General features: G+C 37.7%; 1 protein-coding gene across 1 annotated transcript in view; it reads right to left on the bottom strand.

The window, feature by feature from the left end:
- Window positions 1-22,180, bottom strand: part of EMILIN2 (elastin microfibril interfacer 2) — a 566,143-nt gene that overhangs the window by 441,984 nt on the left and 101,979 nt on the right. Inside the window, exon 2 of the mRNA XM_044065564.1 lies at window positions 16,198-16,326. Coding sequence (XP_043921499.1) covers window positions 16,198-16,326 — 129 coding nt within the window. The remainder of the gene's footprint in view (window positions 1-16,197; window positions 16,327-22,180) is intronic.

The raw sequence follows: 22,180 nt of genomic DNA, 5'->3' as shown, positions 1-22,180 counted from the left end.
CCGTATCCTTTACTGTCTTTATACTGTACCTTTTGTCTCCTACATTACCGCTACCAATAGCTTTCTCCATTTTACTCAGCTATTCTGCCAAAAAGCTTTTCCTGATCACCCTATTTTCTTACATGTCCTCTTAGAATCATGACAGTTTAACATAAGCCCTCCTTGTTGAGATACAATTCACTGGGTGTGAGTGTTTAAAATAACTGTATAATGAAGTATTTGTTGAGGTGTGTGCCCCATGCCCTTCAAATGTGGGGAGTTTCTCTTCCTTTACTTATGTATATATATATATATATATATATATATATATATATATATATATATATATATATATATATCTATATATATATATATATATATACTAACTGCAAGGATGCCCAAAGCTGGGGGCAAGTGGCAAAGTCTTGAAAAGCTGGGCCTTGACACGGTATGACAGGGTGTACTGCTCCCATTCTCCCATATGATACATCTCTCTTCTATCCTTTTTAACCAGTCTCTCTACAAACCATTTGTTTTCACCTCCCCTTCTCATCCACTGCACCCACTCCATAGTTTGGTTCTCTTTCCCTCACACATAAAGTAGAAAATTTTACAATATACCTTTTATTTAGTTTGCCTACCAGGATACCTTTTGAAATCAATAACACCATCCCTCCCACTTTCTTTCTTACTGTCATGTTTTATCTTGTCATTCAAGATCCTTGTTCTTATCACCATAAAAATAAACCAGTCACGTACCTTATCATTGGGAGCCACCATCACCTTGCAAATAAACCAGTCACGTACCATATCACTGGCAACCACCATGCTTACTAATGCCACTGTGGCATAAAACAAATTTCCACCAGGATGCCCCCACTCATCTTTAACCTTCTGCTACTTCCTAAAACTTCACACCTAAAAACTTCACTCTTTTCCTTATCACAGATAGACCTGGCACAGCCCTCATTCCATACCAATTAAGTGGCACAGTGTCTGATTTTATAAAGTGGAACTCTAACTCAGCCTTCTTTAAAAACTAATAGAAGTCCTCTAGTACACAGACTAAGATCACCCCCCATCCTTCAACACTAACATGCTGTCATCTGCATAAAGATGATGCAAGTTGTTAATCTTCTCTTCTCGATCACATCTTCAGTCGTGTTGTCACATTTTCATTTAACATGACCATCACCAGAACAAATAAATATGGAGATAATGGATATTTTTACCATGTTCTCCTTCCTAGTTTTACTTCTTATGATCTTACCACATTCAAAGTTACTCTCTCATATGATGCATACAAAAGATCCTGACTCCACTCAGAAAACTTTCCAAAATTCACATATTCTAAGAGCTTGTATATGATGTATACTCTATTATATACAAAGACTTCTTTCTTTCTTTAATGCTTGTTGACCAGGTTCAGGACCCTTTTCATCCATTATCTAGGCCATAAGGCAGTCACAACAATAATACAAACATTATAAACAATGTACAGCATGGTAAAATGACACTTAGCTATGCAGTAGGTACTAAATATAGAAGATGAACATAATTATTTATTTATTGACATTTGTTAACTGGGTTGGTTCAGCTGGGCTTTAGGCCCATTTTCAGTGGAGACCCGAGGACAAAAGCTCCAAGTACATCAACAGTATACAGTAATAAAACATCAAACATTTAAATCAAACATTTATGGCAAAAAAAAAAAATTAAACATTAAAATAAAAGAATGATAAGAGATGGTTTTGCCACAAAATAATAAGAGAGAATAGGCAGAGAAAATACAAGCACATAAAATATTTATATATTTACATCAAGAGCTTAGACAAGCAGTATAGGTGGTAACATTTTAGAAGGTATCCACAACAGAGAAGTATTTAGTAGTAAGGCTGAGACTGAAGACAGGTATATGCAAGTGCAGTGTTTGTATAGGAGTTTGCCTACTGTTTTTTTGGGTTGGTAGATATGAATAAGTTGTTGACTGGAGATTTGGAGAGTCCAAGGAGGGGTACAAATAGAGATGAGGGAAGAGAGGGCAGGACATGATGAAGGTTTCTAAAGAATGGAGTGTAACATTTGAAGTTGCGATAGCAATAGTAGGTGGGGGAGTTCAAGCCAGTGTAGAGAATTTAGGGCAAGGCAGTGATGTATGGGAGTTTGTGATAAATCTAGCTATCTTATGGTATGTTTGTTGGAGTTTGTTTAGGGTAGTAGTTTGGATGTTGGTGAGTACTGGGGCAGCATATAGAAGGAAGGGGAGAAGAAGACCTTGTGCGAGGGAGAGTCTAGAATTTGCAGTTAGGAAATTTTTATTGCGATACAATAAACCAAGTTTCCAGTGTGTCTTTTTTATACATTGAAGTATATGCAAATTGAATCAGAGATATTCTCAAAGATGGAAATGAGAGTGGAGTCATCTGCATATTGGATGAGGGAAGAGTTTTTACAAGAAGTATAGAGATCATTGGTAAAGACACTAAAAAGCAGGGGACCCAGGATGGAACTTTGTGGTACTCCTGTACGGACTGGTATGAAAGGAGATGAGGAAGAAAGCCATTTAACAGATTACTTTCTACAGGATAAGCAACTGGAGAACCAGGCAAGAGTGGAAGAGGATAGGTTAAGGTTAGCAAGTTTAGAAAGCAGTAGGGGATGGGAGATAGTATCAAAAGCTTTGGATAGGACAAGGAGGAGACAAGATATGAGTTTGTTATTGTCAAGGCCCTCAGCAATAGTGCGAAGGATAAGAGGGCATTAGTTGTGCTGTGACTGGGATGGAATCCATGCTGGGTGTGCGTGAGAAGGTTATACTGAAGGAGGTAGTTGAGAAGTTGTGAGTGGATACTTTTTTTGAGAATCTTAGAGAGGGGGAAAAGGATAGCTATGGGTCGGTAGTTAGATGGGTCAGTAGAATTACCACCTTTATGTAGGGGAATTGTGCAGAAGAATTTCCATAGGGTAGGGATAGTAGATTCTAGAATAGATCTATTAATAGGTATAGATGCTGGATAGGCAATGGAGTCGGCAGCAAGTTTGAAGAAGGTAGGGGGTAGATAATCAGTTGAAGGGGGGCAAGGTTTGAGCATTTGAAGAAGAAATCTGATGTAGGAAGTGGGAACAGGATGAAAAGAGAAAAGATATTTATTAGGAGGTTTGGGAGTGGTGGGTGGAGAAGAGGTGCTGCAGTTGGAAGAAATGAGTGTTTGAATGGTATCTACAAAATCCTTATTGAGAAGAGTAGCAGTTTCAAGATGTGTCAGGGTAAGGGGAGGGGGTAGAGGTGTGGACTGGAGAAAGGATTTTGTTAATAATAGACCATAATTTTCTGGGGTTGGAGTTGCTGTTTATTTGGGCTGAGTTATAAAAGGACTTTTTGTCATTATGGGTTTATTTCTTGGTGAGGTTCCTTTGTTGTTTATTATTGTGTAAAAGAGGTAATTCCCTTGTTTTGATCCAGGTTTTCCATGCTCTGTCTCTCTTTAACATAAGGGATTTATTTTCTTTGGAAAGCTAGGGAGCAGAGTTGGATTTTAATCTAATCTTCCTAGAGGGGGCAAAGGAGTTTAGGGTACTCAGAAAGATGGTATTGAACCTGCTGACTGCATCATCAAGAGGGATGTGTTTAAGCATGGACCAGTCAATGGTAGATAAAGTAGAGTTGAACTGGACTGTATTAACATTAGTGAGTTTACGGCAGTTTCTATAAAGGTTTGGTTTGGGAGGTTGGGTAGTGTAGCTAAGGACAGAGGTGGGGAGGTGGTTACTGAGCTGGTCTGGTAGGGTGGTGGAGTTGTGGAAGTTGTGTGGGGCATTGGTGAGTATCCAGTCAATTATGGAGCTGGAAGTAGAGTTTTTATGGAAGCAGATGGGGTAGATATCAGTTGATGGAACCCTTACAGGTTGATGCTGAGTTGAGGAGAGTCAGTTATAAGTTGAGACCAATCTAGGTTTACATCTCCTAAGATAAGGGCTTCATAGGTTATGTTGTTGGAAAACCAGGATAGGATATTTTCTAAGGAGGACAAATTGTTTCCAGGAGGGATGTGTATGGAGGCAATGGCTAGTTTTTTGTGAGAGTTTAGGTAACAGTTAAGGATTATATGTTCAGCTGGGTGGAAGTCAGGGATGGAAGAGGGGAAAGGAGAGAGGTTGAGACTATATGAGTGGAGGATAGCTACACCACCATCTTTTTTTCAGAGCGATAGATATTGTAGCCTGGCAGGAGAATTTCATTATTAGTGATATGGGGCTTAAGCTAGGTTTCAGATAAGGAAAGGATGTAAGGGGGGTTGTTTGAGCTATCCAGGCATGGAGTTCATTGATTTTATTGGTTAGGCTTTGAATGTTTAGAGAGTAAATAGCAAGGTAGTTAGATATGGTTGAGTTTGGGCTAGATGGTTAGGGATGGTGAGAGATAGTTAGAGAGGGAGGGGAATTAGAAGATAAGGGGGTTGTGGTTGTGAAGGGAGGGGGAAGGGCCAGGGTTCGGGTGGATGTCACCAGATATGAGTAAGTTATTAGTGGAAAGAGAGAGTAAAGTAATAGAAAAATGTAATTTATGTAGTTTTAGTTTGGATTTGTGGGAAGGGGGAGTTTTTGCAATCTAGTTAGTTTGTGGGTACATGAGGTGGAGAGGTTGAATAGGGTGGGGGGATATTAAAGAAGGAGGGTGGAGATTGAGTGTCAAGGGTAAGGTATATAGGTGAATGAAACAGAGGAGAAGGCAGTTGTGTGTGGTAGGAGGTTAGAGCAGAGAGAGAGAGGAAGAGTACTGTGGTAATAATAAGGTGCTGCATATTTAAAGAAGGGTGAAAGGTTATGGACTGGATGTAATTATTAAGAGTGGAATAAGTGATATAATTAAGGTTGGACAGGAAGTAGGGTATGAGTGGATGATGGGGAAAGGAAAGGGAGGGAGTGGATGCTATAAAGGAAATTGAATTGGGGTGTGTGGGAATGGGGGTAGGGTAAGGGAGCAGAGAGAGCCCGAGCATAGTGAGGGTGAATGGAGTGGGTTGGACCCAAAACCAGAGGTACCAGTGACCAGAAACAATCAGTTAGGAGGTAGGAAGTACTATCAGTACAAGAACCACATTGAATTTGACCTATGTAATTAGAGTGGGTTTCTAGTAACACCAGTTTTACATGGAGAACCCTTATTTTACGAAGTAATATAAGGGTATGTTAGCATGGATACCAGATTACAAAAAAGGCTATTTTAGCTGGAAACAGCAGGGAGAGAACTATCTATTTTGCTTCCATAGGTTTCTTTTATATGTCAAAGAAAATAATTTGGCATGGGCTTTACAATTCTAAAGGCAAAATTTATCTAGAGCAGTGATAAAAGACCTGCCGTTAAATTAAATAGATAGTGCAATTATCTATGGGGCAATGCAGGATTGGGGGGTACACAGTTATGGGAGCTCTAGTTTGGTGTGCATGCCACTTATGTAAATATATCTGTTACACAGAATCACAGAAAAGTCACGAGGATCAGGAATGCTAGCAATTGAACATACTTAGTAACTCTATTTGAAGACGGGCTCCAACAGAGTAATACTCTGCTATTTGTTTTATTCAGTCGCAATCTTGAGTAGGCCACCAGGGAAGAGGGGAAGACATGGAGTACTGTCCAAATAGATGAAAGCAAATATATCTATTAGGGAGAGGAAAAAGAACAAAGAAGTTGGTAATGGGACGGGGTTCTAGTACAGGGAGTCAAAAATACAAAATAACATATTACATAATAGGAATTTTCAAAGCTTGACTGAGCGTCTTGGCTAAAAAACTATCCATTCAGTAAATAAACAGAAAATTGCAAAATAACTATCCTTTCTAGACTGCAGACAAGTAGAATAAGCTAACAAACACAGCTGTATTTAATTTACTACATTTCCTGGAAAAAAACGCTGTGTAAAACAATAGTGTGAGAGACATTCATTACAGTCGAGCACAGAGGTGAGCCCTGGAGTGTGCTTTTAAACAAAGTTATCACTTAGTGATCTATAGCGTACCAATTTGGGTCTCCACTAATAAGCTAAAGCTAACAACATGCTATAGCATCTACAGTAAGACACGCTAGTTTCTCTGATTGCATACAACATATAATATACACAATTTTAACTTAACTACAAGTCACATACTGTGTAGGCAAAACATGAAAAGGAAAAAAAGAAGAGCATATGTCTATTGCATAAGAAAATCCTTCTATATTGCACAGCTTATAAGCAAGGGGATTGTGTCTAGATCTAGAGATGGCATTGTTCCACTTTACTCAGCTCTCATTAGGTCAATCATTCAGTATAATGCTCCCTTTGGCATGTATCTGTCCAGACACATGGAACAGTTGGAGCACCACAGAGATACCTTACTACAATACATCCTACATGGGCTGACTCAGAGTTCTATCACTATACTCAATATCCTAGATATTGCTAAGAGGTGACCTGTGTCTGACATACAAGGCATCCATTGACCCAATACTGATGGATTTACTGCACATCACCAAATTAAATTGTCAGAAATACTTGCTCTAGGGATCTTAACCTCTTCTGCAACATCAACAGGAAGGTTTTACAGGGAGAGGTATATCTCACACAGGATATCACTGCTCTAGAACAGACTCCCCATCTACATAAATCTCACCCCTGTGCATATTCATGCCCAACTTGGATCTATGGATGGGAAACAGAATAATTACCCCAGGACTGACCCTCTGTACTACTAATGAAGAAAGGAAGATCCTAAATGCTTTATCCCATGCACGAGTCCCCTTAAATTATCTATGGTATAATCTCAGTTATTCACACTAAGGGTAGTATAATTATTGGCCATGAGATGGGTAAGGTGAATCTAACACCAAATGGGATAGGTTAATTCAAGTACCAAAAGGGAAACTGGCAAGGTTTAAAATGGCCCATAGGAGCAGCTAGCCTAGTACTTAATATGTACCTATAATTTCTTTAAGACATGACAGGAAGCTGTTATATGTTCAGATACTTTTCAAGTATCAGTGAGAGATTTTAATTTTTTTTGAATGCTAAAGAAGATATACATGGAGAGAGTTATATCAAAAAAGTCATAAGCTACTAAATAGCTGTCTGATTGCTAACGACTGGGTTGACATTTCAAGGTTTAGAAATCCAGAGATAATTAAGTCATCTTTTTCTAGGGATTTGACATGACAGGGGAGCTGGATTGATTTGATACTGGTCACTAAGCATCTTTTGCATAAGGTAGCCTCACTCTTATTCATGAAATGTCATGTTCTAATGATGCACCTCTTACATTCCAAGTTTCTGTTCATGTGTGCATGTGTGTGTGGGCGTGTGCATATGTATGCATGCATGTGTGTGTGTGTGTGTGTGTGTGTGTGTGTGTGTGTGTGTGTGTGCGTGTGTCTGTATGTGTGTGTGTGTGTGTCTGTATGTGTGTATGGTGGTGGGGATAAGGATAAATATAGAACATGGAGATGGGCACTATTTCTGTGGAACAACCAAACTAGTGGATTGGGGGTTGAGATCATTAATAAACAATGTAGTGCAGAGATCCAAGACATTATACGACTTTGGTTGGAAAGTATTAAAATGGTGGTATGGGTTGATCTAATGGAAAGGGAGAGATCTAGGAGAAAGGAATGGAAATAGACTATTCTGAAGTCACTAATGCTATTCATAAACTAAAACCTAATAAAGCACCAGACAGGTTTCCTTATAAGTTTTATAAATATGGAGGTGAAGTTGTTTTAAAATCATTGGAGGAAGCTTCTAACCTAAGGAGCATAGACAGTAGATGTGATTTAGGCTTGAATCAAACTTTTATTTCAGTGCTCCCAAAGAAGAAGGAGGGTGTCTTGGGAGTACATAATTTTAACTCAATCACTCTTTTCAATGTAGAGATGAAGATCTTGACATTTAGACTGGACACAATACCCACTTCTTGATTAATGATGGCCAAAGTAGATTTGTAAAATGGCATGACATGGCAGATAATCGGTGGAAGGTGTTGATCTTCTAGGATGGGTTTGAGGGTAGGGATCCTAAGGTACATCTAGTATTTTTCAGTAATGACAAAGGCTTTTGGCTCCATTAGTTGGCCCAATATCTTTGATGTGTACCAAGACAGAGAATGTGGTAATTGCTTTCAGAAATGGGCAAGATGTCTGTATGATAAACCTACCTTTAGGATTACAGTGAATGATGACCTAGCAAGACAAGGCAATATGAGGAGAGGGACCAGAAAGGAATGTTTGCTGTCTCTGATTTTCTTTCTCTTGTTAATGGAGGAGTTGGTATGTAAGGTATTTAGTGAGAGTAGAGGAAGTGGATAAGATTAAAAGTGAACTTCTGTTGTTTGCTGATGACTGCATAATATCAAGTAGTGATATGCACACATTATAGAGTGGACTTTAGAGATTTCTCAATTGTTTGGAGCTGTTTCAGGTCTATATTGTGACATCACTAAGTCAGGATGAGTATGTTGTGCAGAGCACAGGACTGGGGTACATCCTGACCATAGGAAGTTGCATAACATCATTATTTGGGTTTTTTGGCATATATATATATATATATCCCTCTCTGACAGGTACAGTAGAAAATAATTTAAGAGCATTGCTCACCAAAGTAATGTACTTTGTCCTAAATCAAGTCTTTTTAATACATTATTGGGTAGGATCAATGCTGTATGTACTATGATTTCACACATATAATTTTTGTTTTAAGAAACCTACCAATTTCAGCCAAATACCTCATTTTAAACAGTTATACAGGACCTTACTGATAAATGGGCCCTAGGGGAAGAGGGTAGAAGGGTTTTCCACAGCAATTTTATTTGCCTAGATTTTATGGAGGCATAGGTATTTCTCAGTTGTCAAGCTATGGCTTGCATGTAAACTGAAACAATGGATGAGAGCCAGAGACAGGATAATTGAGGAGGAAAATGAGGCTATAGTGCAAGGAAATGTAAAATGGGGTAAAAATACATCACACGATTTCTGGTTGAAGATACAAAATCTCCTTTATGAGGAATTTGTAGAATTTGGTAATTTGAGTTGGAGAAGCCCAATGAACAGAATTGGATTTAACCTCTTGGTGTAGCTGAAAGAAAATTGTCAAACACAGTTTGAGGGATTTCACACACCTAAAGATGTTCTTTAAATTGCATAAGTATGATTGACTGACTTATGTGCATCTGAACTTGATCTGGGGAAAATATATTAATCCAGAAATCAACACAGATAGGATTATCCCCTGGAAAAAAAATGAGAAGTTTGAAGAAGGGTTCTGTAGGTACAATTTATAGAGACTTATGGGAAAATTAAGTCAATGCATTCAAAGGATTAGTAGAAGGGAGATGGGGCTCAAAGTTATAAATGGTTGAGTAGAGTAAGGCTTAGAGGGCTCTGTTGCATTTAAATCACTGCCCTAGATATCAAGATCAACGATTAAGATTCCTGTTTTGGTGGTACCTGACACCATTTAAATATGTCAATAGCAATGGGAGAAGAGAGGCATGTTGGAGATGTCTCCAAACAAAAACAGATAATTTGCATGTGCCTTGGGAGTGTATGACTGTTCAGCCAGATTGGTGTCAGATACAGACATTGAGGAGAGGGCATTTTATACTTTTCCAAGGCAGACTTGGACATTTTGGCTGTTTGAAATTCCCCCCTGTATATAAGAAAGAGACTGAAAAAAATAAATGAACGCTCGTATTTCCAAACTTTATTGTGCCAAACATTGGAAATTTCTTGGATATTTCTCAACAAATGATTTTGATCAATTTATATTGTTACATTTAATGTGGATTTTATATTCCTTTAAGGAACTTTCAGCAACTTTTTTTGTATTTTGGAAGAATGAAGGGCTGTCCTTGATGGTTTTAATATGTTAAGTTGAAGACTGCCAATGAGTTCTCTTTTTTTCTTTTGTATTGGATGTAATGAATCTGCGGTGGTGGTGCTGCAGTAGCGTTGTCGCCTCATAACAAGACGTTGTCCCGTTCGATTCTAGTGTGTCTTCTGTGTGGAGGCATACGTGAATGGGGCATGCTTTCGTTGAAGGTTGTGCGTCAGGGCTGGTAACCTGGTACGTAAAAATCCACTACCAATCATTAGCGGACCGGAGTTCCGCTGTGGCGACCCCTAACCGGGAAAAGCCAAAAGACACAAACATTGGATGTGATGAATCTAGCTAAAAAATTATGTGGAAGTTATTTAGTCAGATATTAACAGTATGATTTCACTGTAGATACTTGGAATATGGCTGTGCATGTATATAGTATATATAGTTCTTATGGTTCTATCATTCTGGATTGTGACTTTATTATTGTTCATGTTCTTGTTTCTTTTTTGTTTTGATATTTTCTTTGTTTTAAAATTAATAAAATTCAACATAAAAATAAACTCAGCGAAAATGTTAAAAACCCTAGAAGATGCAAGTTTGTATATTAAATGTCTGTCAAGATTAGCAAAATGCCATTGCAGATGCTCCATCACCCACACATTTTATTAAGCTTAAAGGATTTTATTGATCTATTTAACTATAATAAAACTCATATCTGGTAACCTGGATAATACAAGGCATTTATCCAGCAGCTAATTTAACCCTTTGCATTGTTTTTTTTTTATAGAAAAACAAGGAATATGCATGATTTTACATTTTTCTGGGATATATATTGGGTAAATCCCAAATCTGCACTACATGGGTAATGGAAAAATTCAGAATTTTCATGGAAGATAGCATTCTAGGCCAAAGTACTTATTCACCACCACTGGTGTTCCTGTTCATATTTATTACTTATAATGTTTATCCGCTTGTTTTATTAAGTACTCTGTGCCTTTATGTGCTTAATTTTCAATATTTAAATGTAGAAGCATAAGAAAATTATAGTGAAATAACAGTAATTGCAGGGAAATGCATGTAAAATTAAATCATAGTTATATTACCCACGTCATCTCAAGTATTTATTAATTCATTTTTTTAGTGTAAAGCAGTGACCTTTGTCCATACATTATATCCTTCAGTGTGCTTTTCTCTGTTGCTTGAAGATATAGAATGTTAGAGATCAAATAGTTCTGGTTCAGTTCAGAAGAAGACACATTTTCAAACAGCATAGTTGTAGTAAAAAAAAAAAAAAAAAAAAAAATCAAGAAAGAGCTATTACTGATGACTGAGCATGAGATGACACTTGAAAGGAAAATTGGTAATGTTGGCTACTTATAAGTAGCCTTACAGTATAATGTGTGACAGAAAGTAGTATGTCAACAAAGGGCTGCAGTGGTCTCTTTATAAAAAGTATATTAACACTGCAAATTAGCACTCTACCAACTTCTGTAAATTAGAGCTCTGCAAAGTTACAAACACACAGTAGAGGGTCTACCTGATGCGAAACAAAATGGTCCTCATTTTACTGTTAATGTCACACAACAAAACAAAACAAAATTGCCACTGAGTCTAAGGACAACCACAAAGCATTCTATTGCTATGACAAGAATCTCAATGGCAACACCCAGATCTGCTTTGAGTTACAGCACAACGGCACGAAAATTACAGAACCAACTGATATTGCCAACAATCTGGTACATAACTTCAGTGCTAATTTTACCCGCCTCTCACCCCCTAAAGGGTCCATATCTATACAGGCAGAATGCAGAGTCCCTATAATCACAGGTAAAAGCTGCACTCTCTAAAGCCAAAAACACAGCATCCATGGGAGCGGACAACATCCCAGGCTGTGTTTTACACGAACTTCAGAACAAACTGGCTCCCCACCTAAGCACCATGTTCAGTAATAGCCTCACCCACTGAATGGTGCACAGCAACAGTTATCCTACTCTACAAAAGGGGAGTCAGCACTGATCCCGGGAACTATCGCCCTATTATCCTGATGAACTTGGTCTGCAAGGCAATGGAATGTATCATCATGGAACTCATAAACAAAGACATGGGTAAACTCCAAACTCTGGACCCCACCCAGTTCGGGTTTGTGAAAGGCAGATCATGCCTCCTGAACCTGACTGACTTCTCTGAGGCAGTCAATAAAGCTGTAGATGCGGGTAAGATGGTTCACACAGCCTATCTTGACCCCGTCAAGGCTTTCAACACCATCCCCCATTCTGGAATTATAGCTAAACTCACTAAACTAGATATAAATTCCTACATCACAAGGTGGGTTGCCAACTGGCTCACTGACAGAACCCACACTGTAAAAGTTGCAGACTCCAAATCTGACTTCAAACCAGTGACAAGTGGAGTAAAACAGGGTTCAGTCCTGGGACCTCTCCTGTTTGGTATCTACTTCTCAGAAGTACAGGCTAACACAGAAGGTCTCTGGCTAATGAAGTTCGCAGATGATTGCAAACTAGGAGCCATAGTCGAGTCCCCAAATGATGTGGACATCCTACAGAAGGGCCTCACTGACACAGATGCCTGGTGTAAGAGCCATGACCTCAAGTTCAATGCTAAAAAGTGCATTGTCATCCATTTTGGTAAAAATTCTGTACCCATGAACTACCACATAGGCGGTAGTCTACTTAACACCGAAAGTGTGATAAGAGACCTTGGGACCCAGGTGGACAGTAGTCTCTCCTTTGATAATCACATTGCCACAGTAGTCAGGAAGTCCTTCTACGTGGCACACCTCATCACAAAAGGGTTCTCATCCAAGAAAAAATAGGTCATTGTTCCCCTCTACTCGACACTCATTAGACCCATGGTTACTGGCCTCAAACAGATGCCCTACACTGACCGTCTCGAAAACCTCCAGCTTTACTCCATATCATATCGCCTACTCTGAGGTGATCTCTGCCTAACATATAAAGCTATGTCAAACCCAGAGCTGTTGGACTGTTACACCTAAAGAAATCCCAATCCCTTTGAACTACACACTCTAGGGACCTAAACCTTGTCACCACAATAAACAGGACATGCTGGAGGGATAGATTCCTGTCCCAGAGACTTCCCATACTCTGGTACAAGCTACCCATCTACGTCAGTCAAAGTTCCTCATTAGCACTCCTCAAAAAAAATTTTGATGAGTGGGTGGGAAATAGGAAATACACCCCGGGGATCACTTCTGTGGTTCTGCTCGACAGTGGCACAGGAAATTAACTTTCTTGGGTGGCATAAGCCAGGGAGCCTTGTTGGCTAGGCTTACTTAGGCCCTTGGACCAATAGCCTAGTACCTACATATGAACCTATGAACTATACACTTAGTGGCAAAGGATATTTATACCTTAAAACACAAAAAGGTACATGAAATGAGATCTTGTAAACGGCACAAAACTGTTAACAGGGCTGATAGAAAAGAAGGTATAGGAAGGATTGGAAAATATATTATAAGACTGAAATATGATCTAGTACCTGGCAGCTTAAATTCAATGCAGCAAGTAATATAAAATAAAGCACTTGAGAAGCATAAATACAAGAGAAGAGTAATGATTTGGGAGGAGGGAGGAGGAGCAGTAGTAGTACCAGAAGAAAATGGGACTGAGACCCTGGTAGGGTCTACTTGGCCATTGTAATGCTGTAATGTTGTACTTTTCAAATCTAACCCACCAAGGATGAGCTCACCACCACCTGGTAAATCACCAATGAAATACATTAAAAATGTAAAGCAGAAGGAAATGTCTCTTGCAAGTGAGTTGCATCTCTTTCATTCCCCCAACATAGGGACTTTGTCCTCCCACCCCTATCCTGATATAGACTACCTCTGAGGTCACAACAGCTCAGAAGAAAAGTTTTTTCCCTTTCTGTAAGCTGATGTGACATCTGAGGCAGTATATTTAGGGATCAGATGTGTGGAGGCAGAAACCCAACACTGGAAGGGGGTGTAGGGAAGTGCAGACTCCTGAAAAAATGGTTTATAGACTAATGTTGCTTCACTTAATGTACAGAAGTCAGATGAGGAGGTGGAAATATATAGCTGCTAGGTCAGGCATCAGGAATTATAACTGATAAAATGACTAACCCAGGGACTTCCCATACTCTGGAACAAACTTCCCATTCACATCAAGCAGAGCACTTCACTGGCCCTCTTTAAGAGAAATCTTGACGAATGAATGGTCAATAGGAAGTTCACCCCGGGGATCACTTCAGTGGCCTTGCTTGACAGGGGCACTGGGAGCTAATTTTGGGCGGCATGATGCCTGGGAAACTTCTTGGGCTAGGCTTATATAGGCTCCAGGTCTGTTAATCTAGTACACACCTATGAACCTATAAGTAGATCCTGGCAGCCATATTAGATAACCTAAAATCAAGCTAAACAGCATAAGAAAGCATCAAAGAAGACAATTACACTACTGCAATGCAGAGGAAGAAGCAGCAGTAGAAAACAAGAAGTTATTATACTTACTTTCCTAATGATCTGTAAGATTACTTTTTGATTACTGTATGTGGCTCTGGAGAACTTACTTAATGACATAGAAAAAAGACAACTTAGAGGGTACCATCAAAAATGGTACACCCTATTGTAATTATAGACCCATAACTGGAAGCCCCAAATTTATGAAAAATAAATAGAGAACGTATGGAAAAAGATCAAAATCATGTTTTGGTGGAAAGCAAGCCCTCCTGCACTCTCTCCTCCTCCTCTGCTCATACATACTAACGTCAATATAACTGTATGTTAGCCCACACACCCTCTGCTCATACATACTAATGTCAGTATAACTGTATCTTAGCCCACAAAACCTCGGCTCATGCATACTAACGTCAGTATAACTGTATCTCAGGCCACACCCCCCCCTGCTCATACATAGTAACGTCAATATCACTGTAACTCAGCCCATACCCCCTCTGCTCATGCATACTAACATCAGTATAACTGTAACGCAGCCACACCCCCTCTGCTCATACATATTAAAGTCAGTATAACTGTATCTTAGCCCACCCCCACTCTGCTCATACATATTAACGTCAATATCTCTGTATCTCAGCCCACACCCCCTCTGCTCATACATATTAATGTAAATATCACTGTTTCTCAGCCCACACCCCGTCTGCTCATACATAGTAACGTCAGTTTCACCGTATGCCAGCCAACACCCCTTCTGCTCATACATACAAATTTTAATATCACTGTATCTCAGGGAAGGCGAACACTTTGAAGTAGCTCAGTCTAGGAATTCATTCTCACTGTGCTGGGACCTGGATCTACGAGTTTTGGAATTCCAAATAAGTACAAAATAGTGCATGACCTACATTAGAAACTACACAAAGAAAGGGTAAACAATCTAAATATACACATTCTTGAAGAAAGAAGGTAGTGGAAGAGCATGTCAGAAACCTTTAACTACTTCCAAGGAACCCACTGCATGGAGGTGGATACCATATTTCAAAAAAGACATATGTCAACAAAAGGACACAATCATTGTGATACACAGTACGGGGCAAAGGCAAGATAATGTGAATACTCAGTTTACAATACGGGTACTGGATAAATAGAAGAGTCTTTCCAAAGATGTAGTAGGACAAAATTAATGAACAAATTCAAGAATTCATGGAAATGCATAGGGATAGCCTTACAATGGCTGTCAGGTGCTGGGAAATAAGCTGTCATCTAATCAGGACTCCTGCTTATTTAATGAAAAAAAAGACAGACTAGGTGGGCCATGTGGTCTTTTACCTGCTGCCAAATGTATGTTTCTCTGTAAATGGTTGCTAAAGATAAATTACTGTGAACAAAGCTCACCAGAAGCAATGAATAAAAAGCATGGATCTTTAGTATACATATACAGGAAAAATATAATAAAGTTATTTTTGAATAGTTAAAAGCAGACTCTACTACCAACATAAGAACATGTTTATGAAAACTGAGGTTGGGGAGTGTGAATAGATTCAAATAATTTTGGATCTGTGGTGACATTGTTTCAGAAAAATAAAAATAACTCTGGGGAGCAAACAAGCCTAAACAGGCATCAGATGTAATGCTTTTGTGATGCTATGGTAAAGAATAATGTAACTGTTTCATATTGCTCCTATCACTTTATAACGAAAGAAGCATTAAAATGCAATAGCATGAAACATGTGTTTCAGTTAAGCAATGATTTATAATACATTTTCTGCCAAATAATCTTTGCTGAAAGCAGTCTCTGTGTTGTTACCATAGTAACGCATATTATAAATATTTTTTTTGTTTCTGTCAATATAATTTAATTACCAATTAATAAAAAACAGTTTGCTATCCACCCAAACCCTCCCTACTATTACTTACATCACCACCACAGGGCAGTTGGGTACATTGTAGTTCCAGATACATCTGTATTCAGGCTGAACATAGCTCTCAGTTCCATCCAACACCGAACAGCTCACATTCTTGGTTACGATGGAAGCACACCAATTCCTGTTAGGTAGACAGCAATGAATTGGTCACATGAGTCAGATCCATGAACAGCTTTGTTTTTAATGTAATAATAGTACTGTAGTAAAGCATAGCATTTAAAATGCATGAAACACAATCTTTAAATGTAGATTCATCAATATGCAGGCAACAACTTTTCCTCACTCTTTTAAACTCTCCTAGTAATACTCGTTTCACAAATTCCTGTCTACTGCTGAAAGCAGTTTTCATTTGGAAGCCTTTTTTTCCTGTATCTCAGGAGCAGAACTGTACTGATAAATTAACACAGCCTTAGAATAAAAGGGTGAGTTTGTAAAATAAACGGAATGCTTGCTGTCAAAATAAGTGCTTATTCAGTTCTGTCAGAAGAGAGCCAAATCATACATTACAAGATCTTGACTAATGACTATACAATATCTGGTTACCTTTCATCAGGTATTATTTAAATTGGTGCATCTATTGCCTAAAACACAGAGACATATCTCTCAACCTCTTAGTGCAAGAAATTTGGACAAAGCCTAAGATAATGGGGGGACCAAAAATAAGGACAGATTTTAAAGTTGCTCTTATAAACTTAGAAAGTTACCAGAATAACAGGATTTGTGTTCACATGCAAACTCAAATGTATGCCATTATTTAGTAACTTAAATCATCAGTGATTTGTCAGAAAACCCCCCCACAAATTTTGTGAGGAACAGACTAAAAATAAGAAGCAATCATCTGGACATTCTGCAAAACTATGAACAGTTGACAGATATCTACAGAGAAAAGGCAGATAAGTCTCTACTGGTAGAAATACAAAAATGCCTACATGTTACTTATATATGAAACACTTTTACCCTGTGTTTTTTGCTGGATGCCATAATTTCTTCCCACATTTCCAACTTGCAATGGTCTAGCTTGACTGTAGGTCTGCATGTATTGTGTGAATGTTTGTGTATTTGTGTGTGTGTGTTCTGTGTGTGTTTTTGTATGCATCCTGAGATGGACTGTTGACCCATGGATTAGCTTGCTGAGTGTCAGGATGCACTCCAGTTCCCCATGACACAGAAAATGATAAACCGGTACTAGAAAATAAAGAATAAATTATTTCACTTCCTTCTCCAAATACCACAACTAGCAACAGCTTGTCCTATAGTCCGGTAGCTCATCAAATTCAGCCCTTTAATGACACACACACATATGGCTATGTTGCAGAATAGTTATGCTTTTATGTATGTGGCAAGTTATTCTGTTTACTTAGCTTGTAGTTTCACATACAAAATGTCAGGGCTGTTCTACCAAAAACTTTCAACAGGTGATTGGATCTGGCACTATAAATTCACTTATGCTACATATAAAGAAACTGTAGTTAACTTAAAAGTATACATTATATTTTAATACTGTTGTCTTACTGTTAAATAAAAATATAAGTTTAAGAATACTGAAGAGAGTATATAACACTATCATAATACTAGGGCGGCCACAGTGGTACAGAGGTTAGTGTTGCCACCTCACAGCAAGAGGTTCTCTGGTTTGATCCTCGGCTGGGATACCTTCTGTGCAGAGTCTGCATGTCCTCCCTGTGATCACGTGGGTTTCATCCGGGTGCTCCAGTTTCCTCCCACATCCCAAAGACATGCTGTAGGTGGATTGGGCACTCTAAATTGGCCCTAGGCGTGTGTGTGTGTGTGTGTGTGTGTGTGTGTGTGTGTGTGTGTGTGTGTGTGTGTGTGTGTGTGCCTTCTGTGGAAGGTTGGGTGCTGGGCTGGCAACTCAACAACGTAAAACTCCACTGCCAATCATGAGCGGACAGGTGATCCACTCTGGCGACCCCTAACCTGGAAAAGCCAATAGAAGAAGAGTACTTTTATCAGTACTGGAGAGGTTTGGCATTACAACTGTAGAGGTTTTCGCAGAATGTCCAGATTTATGCCTCATATATTTGGTCTGTTTTTCATAAAATTGTGGTTTTCTGGCAAGTCGTTTAAGATTAGATTCAGAAAATAATGACAGACATTTGAATGTAAGACTTCATACTCTTCAGAAAATTCATACTGATACAGAACCTGCTATAGTATCAACTTTCTAAATTTATAAGAGCAATATTTAAAAATTGTCCCTATCTTTGGGCCTTTGTCCCCCAACTATTCATGGCTTTGTCCAGATGTCTTGCTTTAAGAGGTTGAGAGGTATGGAGGTTGTCAATACTTGAAGTATATGAGATTACATACCGCTTCCATTATTGATAGAAACTGAAAACATGCACTACTCTCTTACCTGAATGAAACTTCTAACTTGTTCTAAGTGCGTTATAAATTTAATTATCTTGTTTTTGCAGTGAGATTGGGTAATGCCTGAATAGGAACGAAGGACCAGTTCCCTTACATAATTATCAAATAAATAAAATCAACAGTGGCGAAGGAGCAGACTACATGATACTAGCAGGGCTGAAGGGAATACAGGAATGCACACTGCAGGAGTGATACAACACTACATAATATTAGGAGTACTGATATGATATAGGAATAAGAAAGAGGTCTGGATAGCAAATATGGACCAGTAAGTCTATCCATCCAACCCATTTGGCTGTCTTTTAAAATAAGTAGCAACTGTTCCTTAACAGCAGACTTTTTCTTCTGTCTCAACTCTCATAAAATTTGCCTTATGTTTCCATGTCCAGTAAATTGAGCAGATAAGATGAGACTGGGAGAAGTATTCAAAGTCAAGTTTGTAGTAGGGGTGGGCAGCTCAAAAGCACCAACATTAAAAGCATAATAAGGACGGGGCAGGTGGGGGGGAATCAAATGCAGTTAGACAACAGTAGCAACAAGGCACTTCAACTACAGTAATATAGTTAAATACTTGCAGATAAATAATGAAGCCTGTTACTCAGCTCTACCCAGTAATTAGCTAGACTGCATTACTTTTTATTCAGTGAATGGAAAATTACTTCTTTTCTAACTGACCTTAGGCAAGAACTTTTAATACACCAAGAAAAAAAGAAAATGAGGTAAAGCATATTTTAAAACAAAACAAACTGTAATACAATACAGAAATTAAAAATAATAATAATAGCAATAATAATATAAGAATCCAAACCTTAAATACAGTAAATCCAATCCAAGGCTGTCATTATCTGAATAAATGGCAAATATCTACTTTTTGCATAAAAAGTCAAGTACTTGCCTTTCTCCTTTCTACTGGGAAGTTAAAAAAAAGGTAAATTTCAAAATGTAGAGTTCAAATGCTTTCAGTTTGAAAAATCTCTTTGCAGCAAAAGCCATAACTCTCCTAACCGCACATTGCTTTCATTTGTTGGTGCCTCTTTTATACACACCATTACTGTGCCAGTCCCCCTCATGTGGCTTTTCCATCTTTGCATCACTGAATATTTTTACCCCTAGATTACAGAGGTGCTGACAATTTTAGCAAAGTCTGGCCCCCTGAAATCCAGACCTGTCACTGTTTTAAGTCTCTGACGAAGTTGATGGTGAATCATACTGTTCAGTGATTACTTTTTTCTAGATCTGAGATTATATGAGAACAACAGGTCCAAGACTGCTCTTTGTGGAATATATTCTAGTAATGTCTGAGAAAAAGCAGGCTTTATTAATCACAACAGGAGTAACAACAACAACAAAAAAAGACACACACACACACACACACACACACACACACACACACACACACTTGATCTCAGCTGAAACACATTTGAACAATTTCCATGAACTGTCCAAATTGCTTCAAAAGTTTAACATGACATGCATAACAGGGTCACCTGCTTTGGAGAACCAGTCCTTTTAGGTATCAGCCTTTAATACCCATGTTTCTCCATATCCCAATGAAAACTACACTGAATAGTTCACCCTTGGCTTACTTCTTACCTATTTTGGTTAAATATAAAAAGGAAATAAAACCAGAAGGAGAACAGTCTTTTGACATCCATCTTTATTTTCTGCAAGATTGTACACCACTGTTCTGAGCTAACATCTTAATAATACATCAGTTCAATTAACTACATGTATTTCTACATTCCAGGCAACAAACTCAGCTCACCACTTACAGATGTACAAACCACCTAGATCAAAACAGCAAAGTGTTATGATCTTCTGCATTAAAACACAGTCTAGCTATATTAATACTAACACTTGTAAATAATACTTCCAGTAACACTGAACTCATAAAACATATTCTCTCAAAATCATCTTTACATGCAGTGTTTCATTTAACTATCCAACTATAGGAAAACATAAATGAAACATATACAAACAAAAAACTACAGTGAAAATTAAAAACAAATCTTATTCACTTAGTCACACGCAATCCTGCAGATGGAATATTGTCTTGTGAAAAAGGTAAACAAATAAACAAAGACAATAATCCCACCAATTTGCACTCAGTTGAGCAATACTGCATTCTATTTGCTGTAACACCAAATTTTAAACTTAGCAATACTGCATTCTATTTGTTATAACACTAAATTGTAAACATATGTTACCATCAACAAAAATATAATCTGATCTCAATGGTTTCCATAGCCAATTAAATATATATTCCTGTTAAGAGATTTTATAAATCCTTATTCAAGTAAATAGCACCTCAGACCTAAACAAATGTATAACAGAAATTGTAAAAAACTTGGCACACTTTAACAGTTATACACTCTATTAAACATTGACACAACAGTTCAACAGAAATATTTGTAAAACAATTTCAAATGCATTCACCTAACTCTTCACTCAATATTTATCTCCCTTTAGCATTATAGACAAACTATATTTGCTTGGTGGCACCCAGAAAATATAAATAGAAATGTATCATACAAGTAAGAATGTATACATTTGACAATCATTATCAAAATCATAATCAGCTTTGTATTGCAATATCCATATAGCAGAAACTGGTGCACTTTAAGAGTAGTATAACCAATTAAATATATAATATACAGTCTAATGTGAACATCTGTAAAATATTTTAATATATATATATATATATATATATATATATATATATATATATATAAGAAAATGTCACATTACATTTATTAATTTTTAAATCAACCTTATCAGAGGATATAACATACAAGATATTTGAACATTTACTAGTGACAGGAAATAACAATCAATTATTGAAGGTCCATGATTTTAAACCATTCCGTGGTGGCTATAGTGTGGTTCTTAAGCAGTCTACTAATGATCACTTCCAGTTGCCAAGTGCCAGGTAACCACATATTCAAACATCAAGGAAAAAAAACACTCAATTGTCTCGATGCAGTGGAATAAAAGTAAAAACAAAACAGCAAATGCACCGTGTTGGACAAAGGGACACCACACAAAAGTTTAAATGCTTTATCTATGCTTTATACAGTTAAGCGCTTTTGACCAAACAACAAAGGTCTTCATCAGAACACATAATACAAAAAACAATACCAATTTATACTAAAGTACCCATACAATTATCAAATAAAAATTCTACAATTAACATAATGATCTTGTGTGAATACAAAATTTTAAAGTAACATACATACATATAAAACACACTGAAAACATCTCTAATAAATACACTTATACATAATAAAAATATTAATTAATTTGCATTTATCCTGGTTGTACCTTCTATTTAAAACTACTTTATAATTTACATTGTTGTTTAACCCAGGGGTGTTGTAGGCATTGAAAAGTATCTGCCATTTAAATTCTTTAAAATCCAACTCACTTTCCTTGTCCCTATTGAAATCACTGGGTACAAAACCAGTAACTGTAAAAAATGTTTTTTGTAACTTTTACATATTGAAACATGTTTTGCTAAAGCTTTGTCCATGTTTCCCATTTTTATGGCATATAAGTGTTCATACATCCTTTTTTAAGTTGCCTAC

The sequence above is a fragment of the Protopterus annectens genome, chromosome 3.part0, assembly GCF_019279795.1.
Source record: "Protopterus annectens isolate FY-2018-M chromosome 3.part0, PAN1.0, whole genome shotgun sequence".
Taxonomy (NCBI): Eukaryota; Metazoa; Chordata; order Ceratodontiformes; family Protopteridae; genus Protopterus; species Protopterus annectens.
Note: the sequence above shows the minus strand (reverse complement) of the source record. Positions and strands in the feature narration are given on the sequence as shown.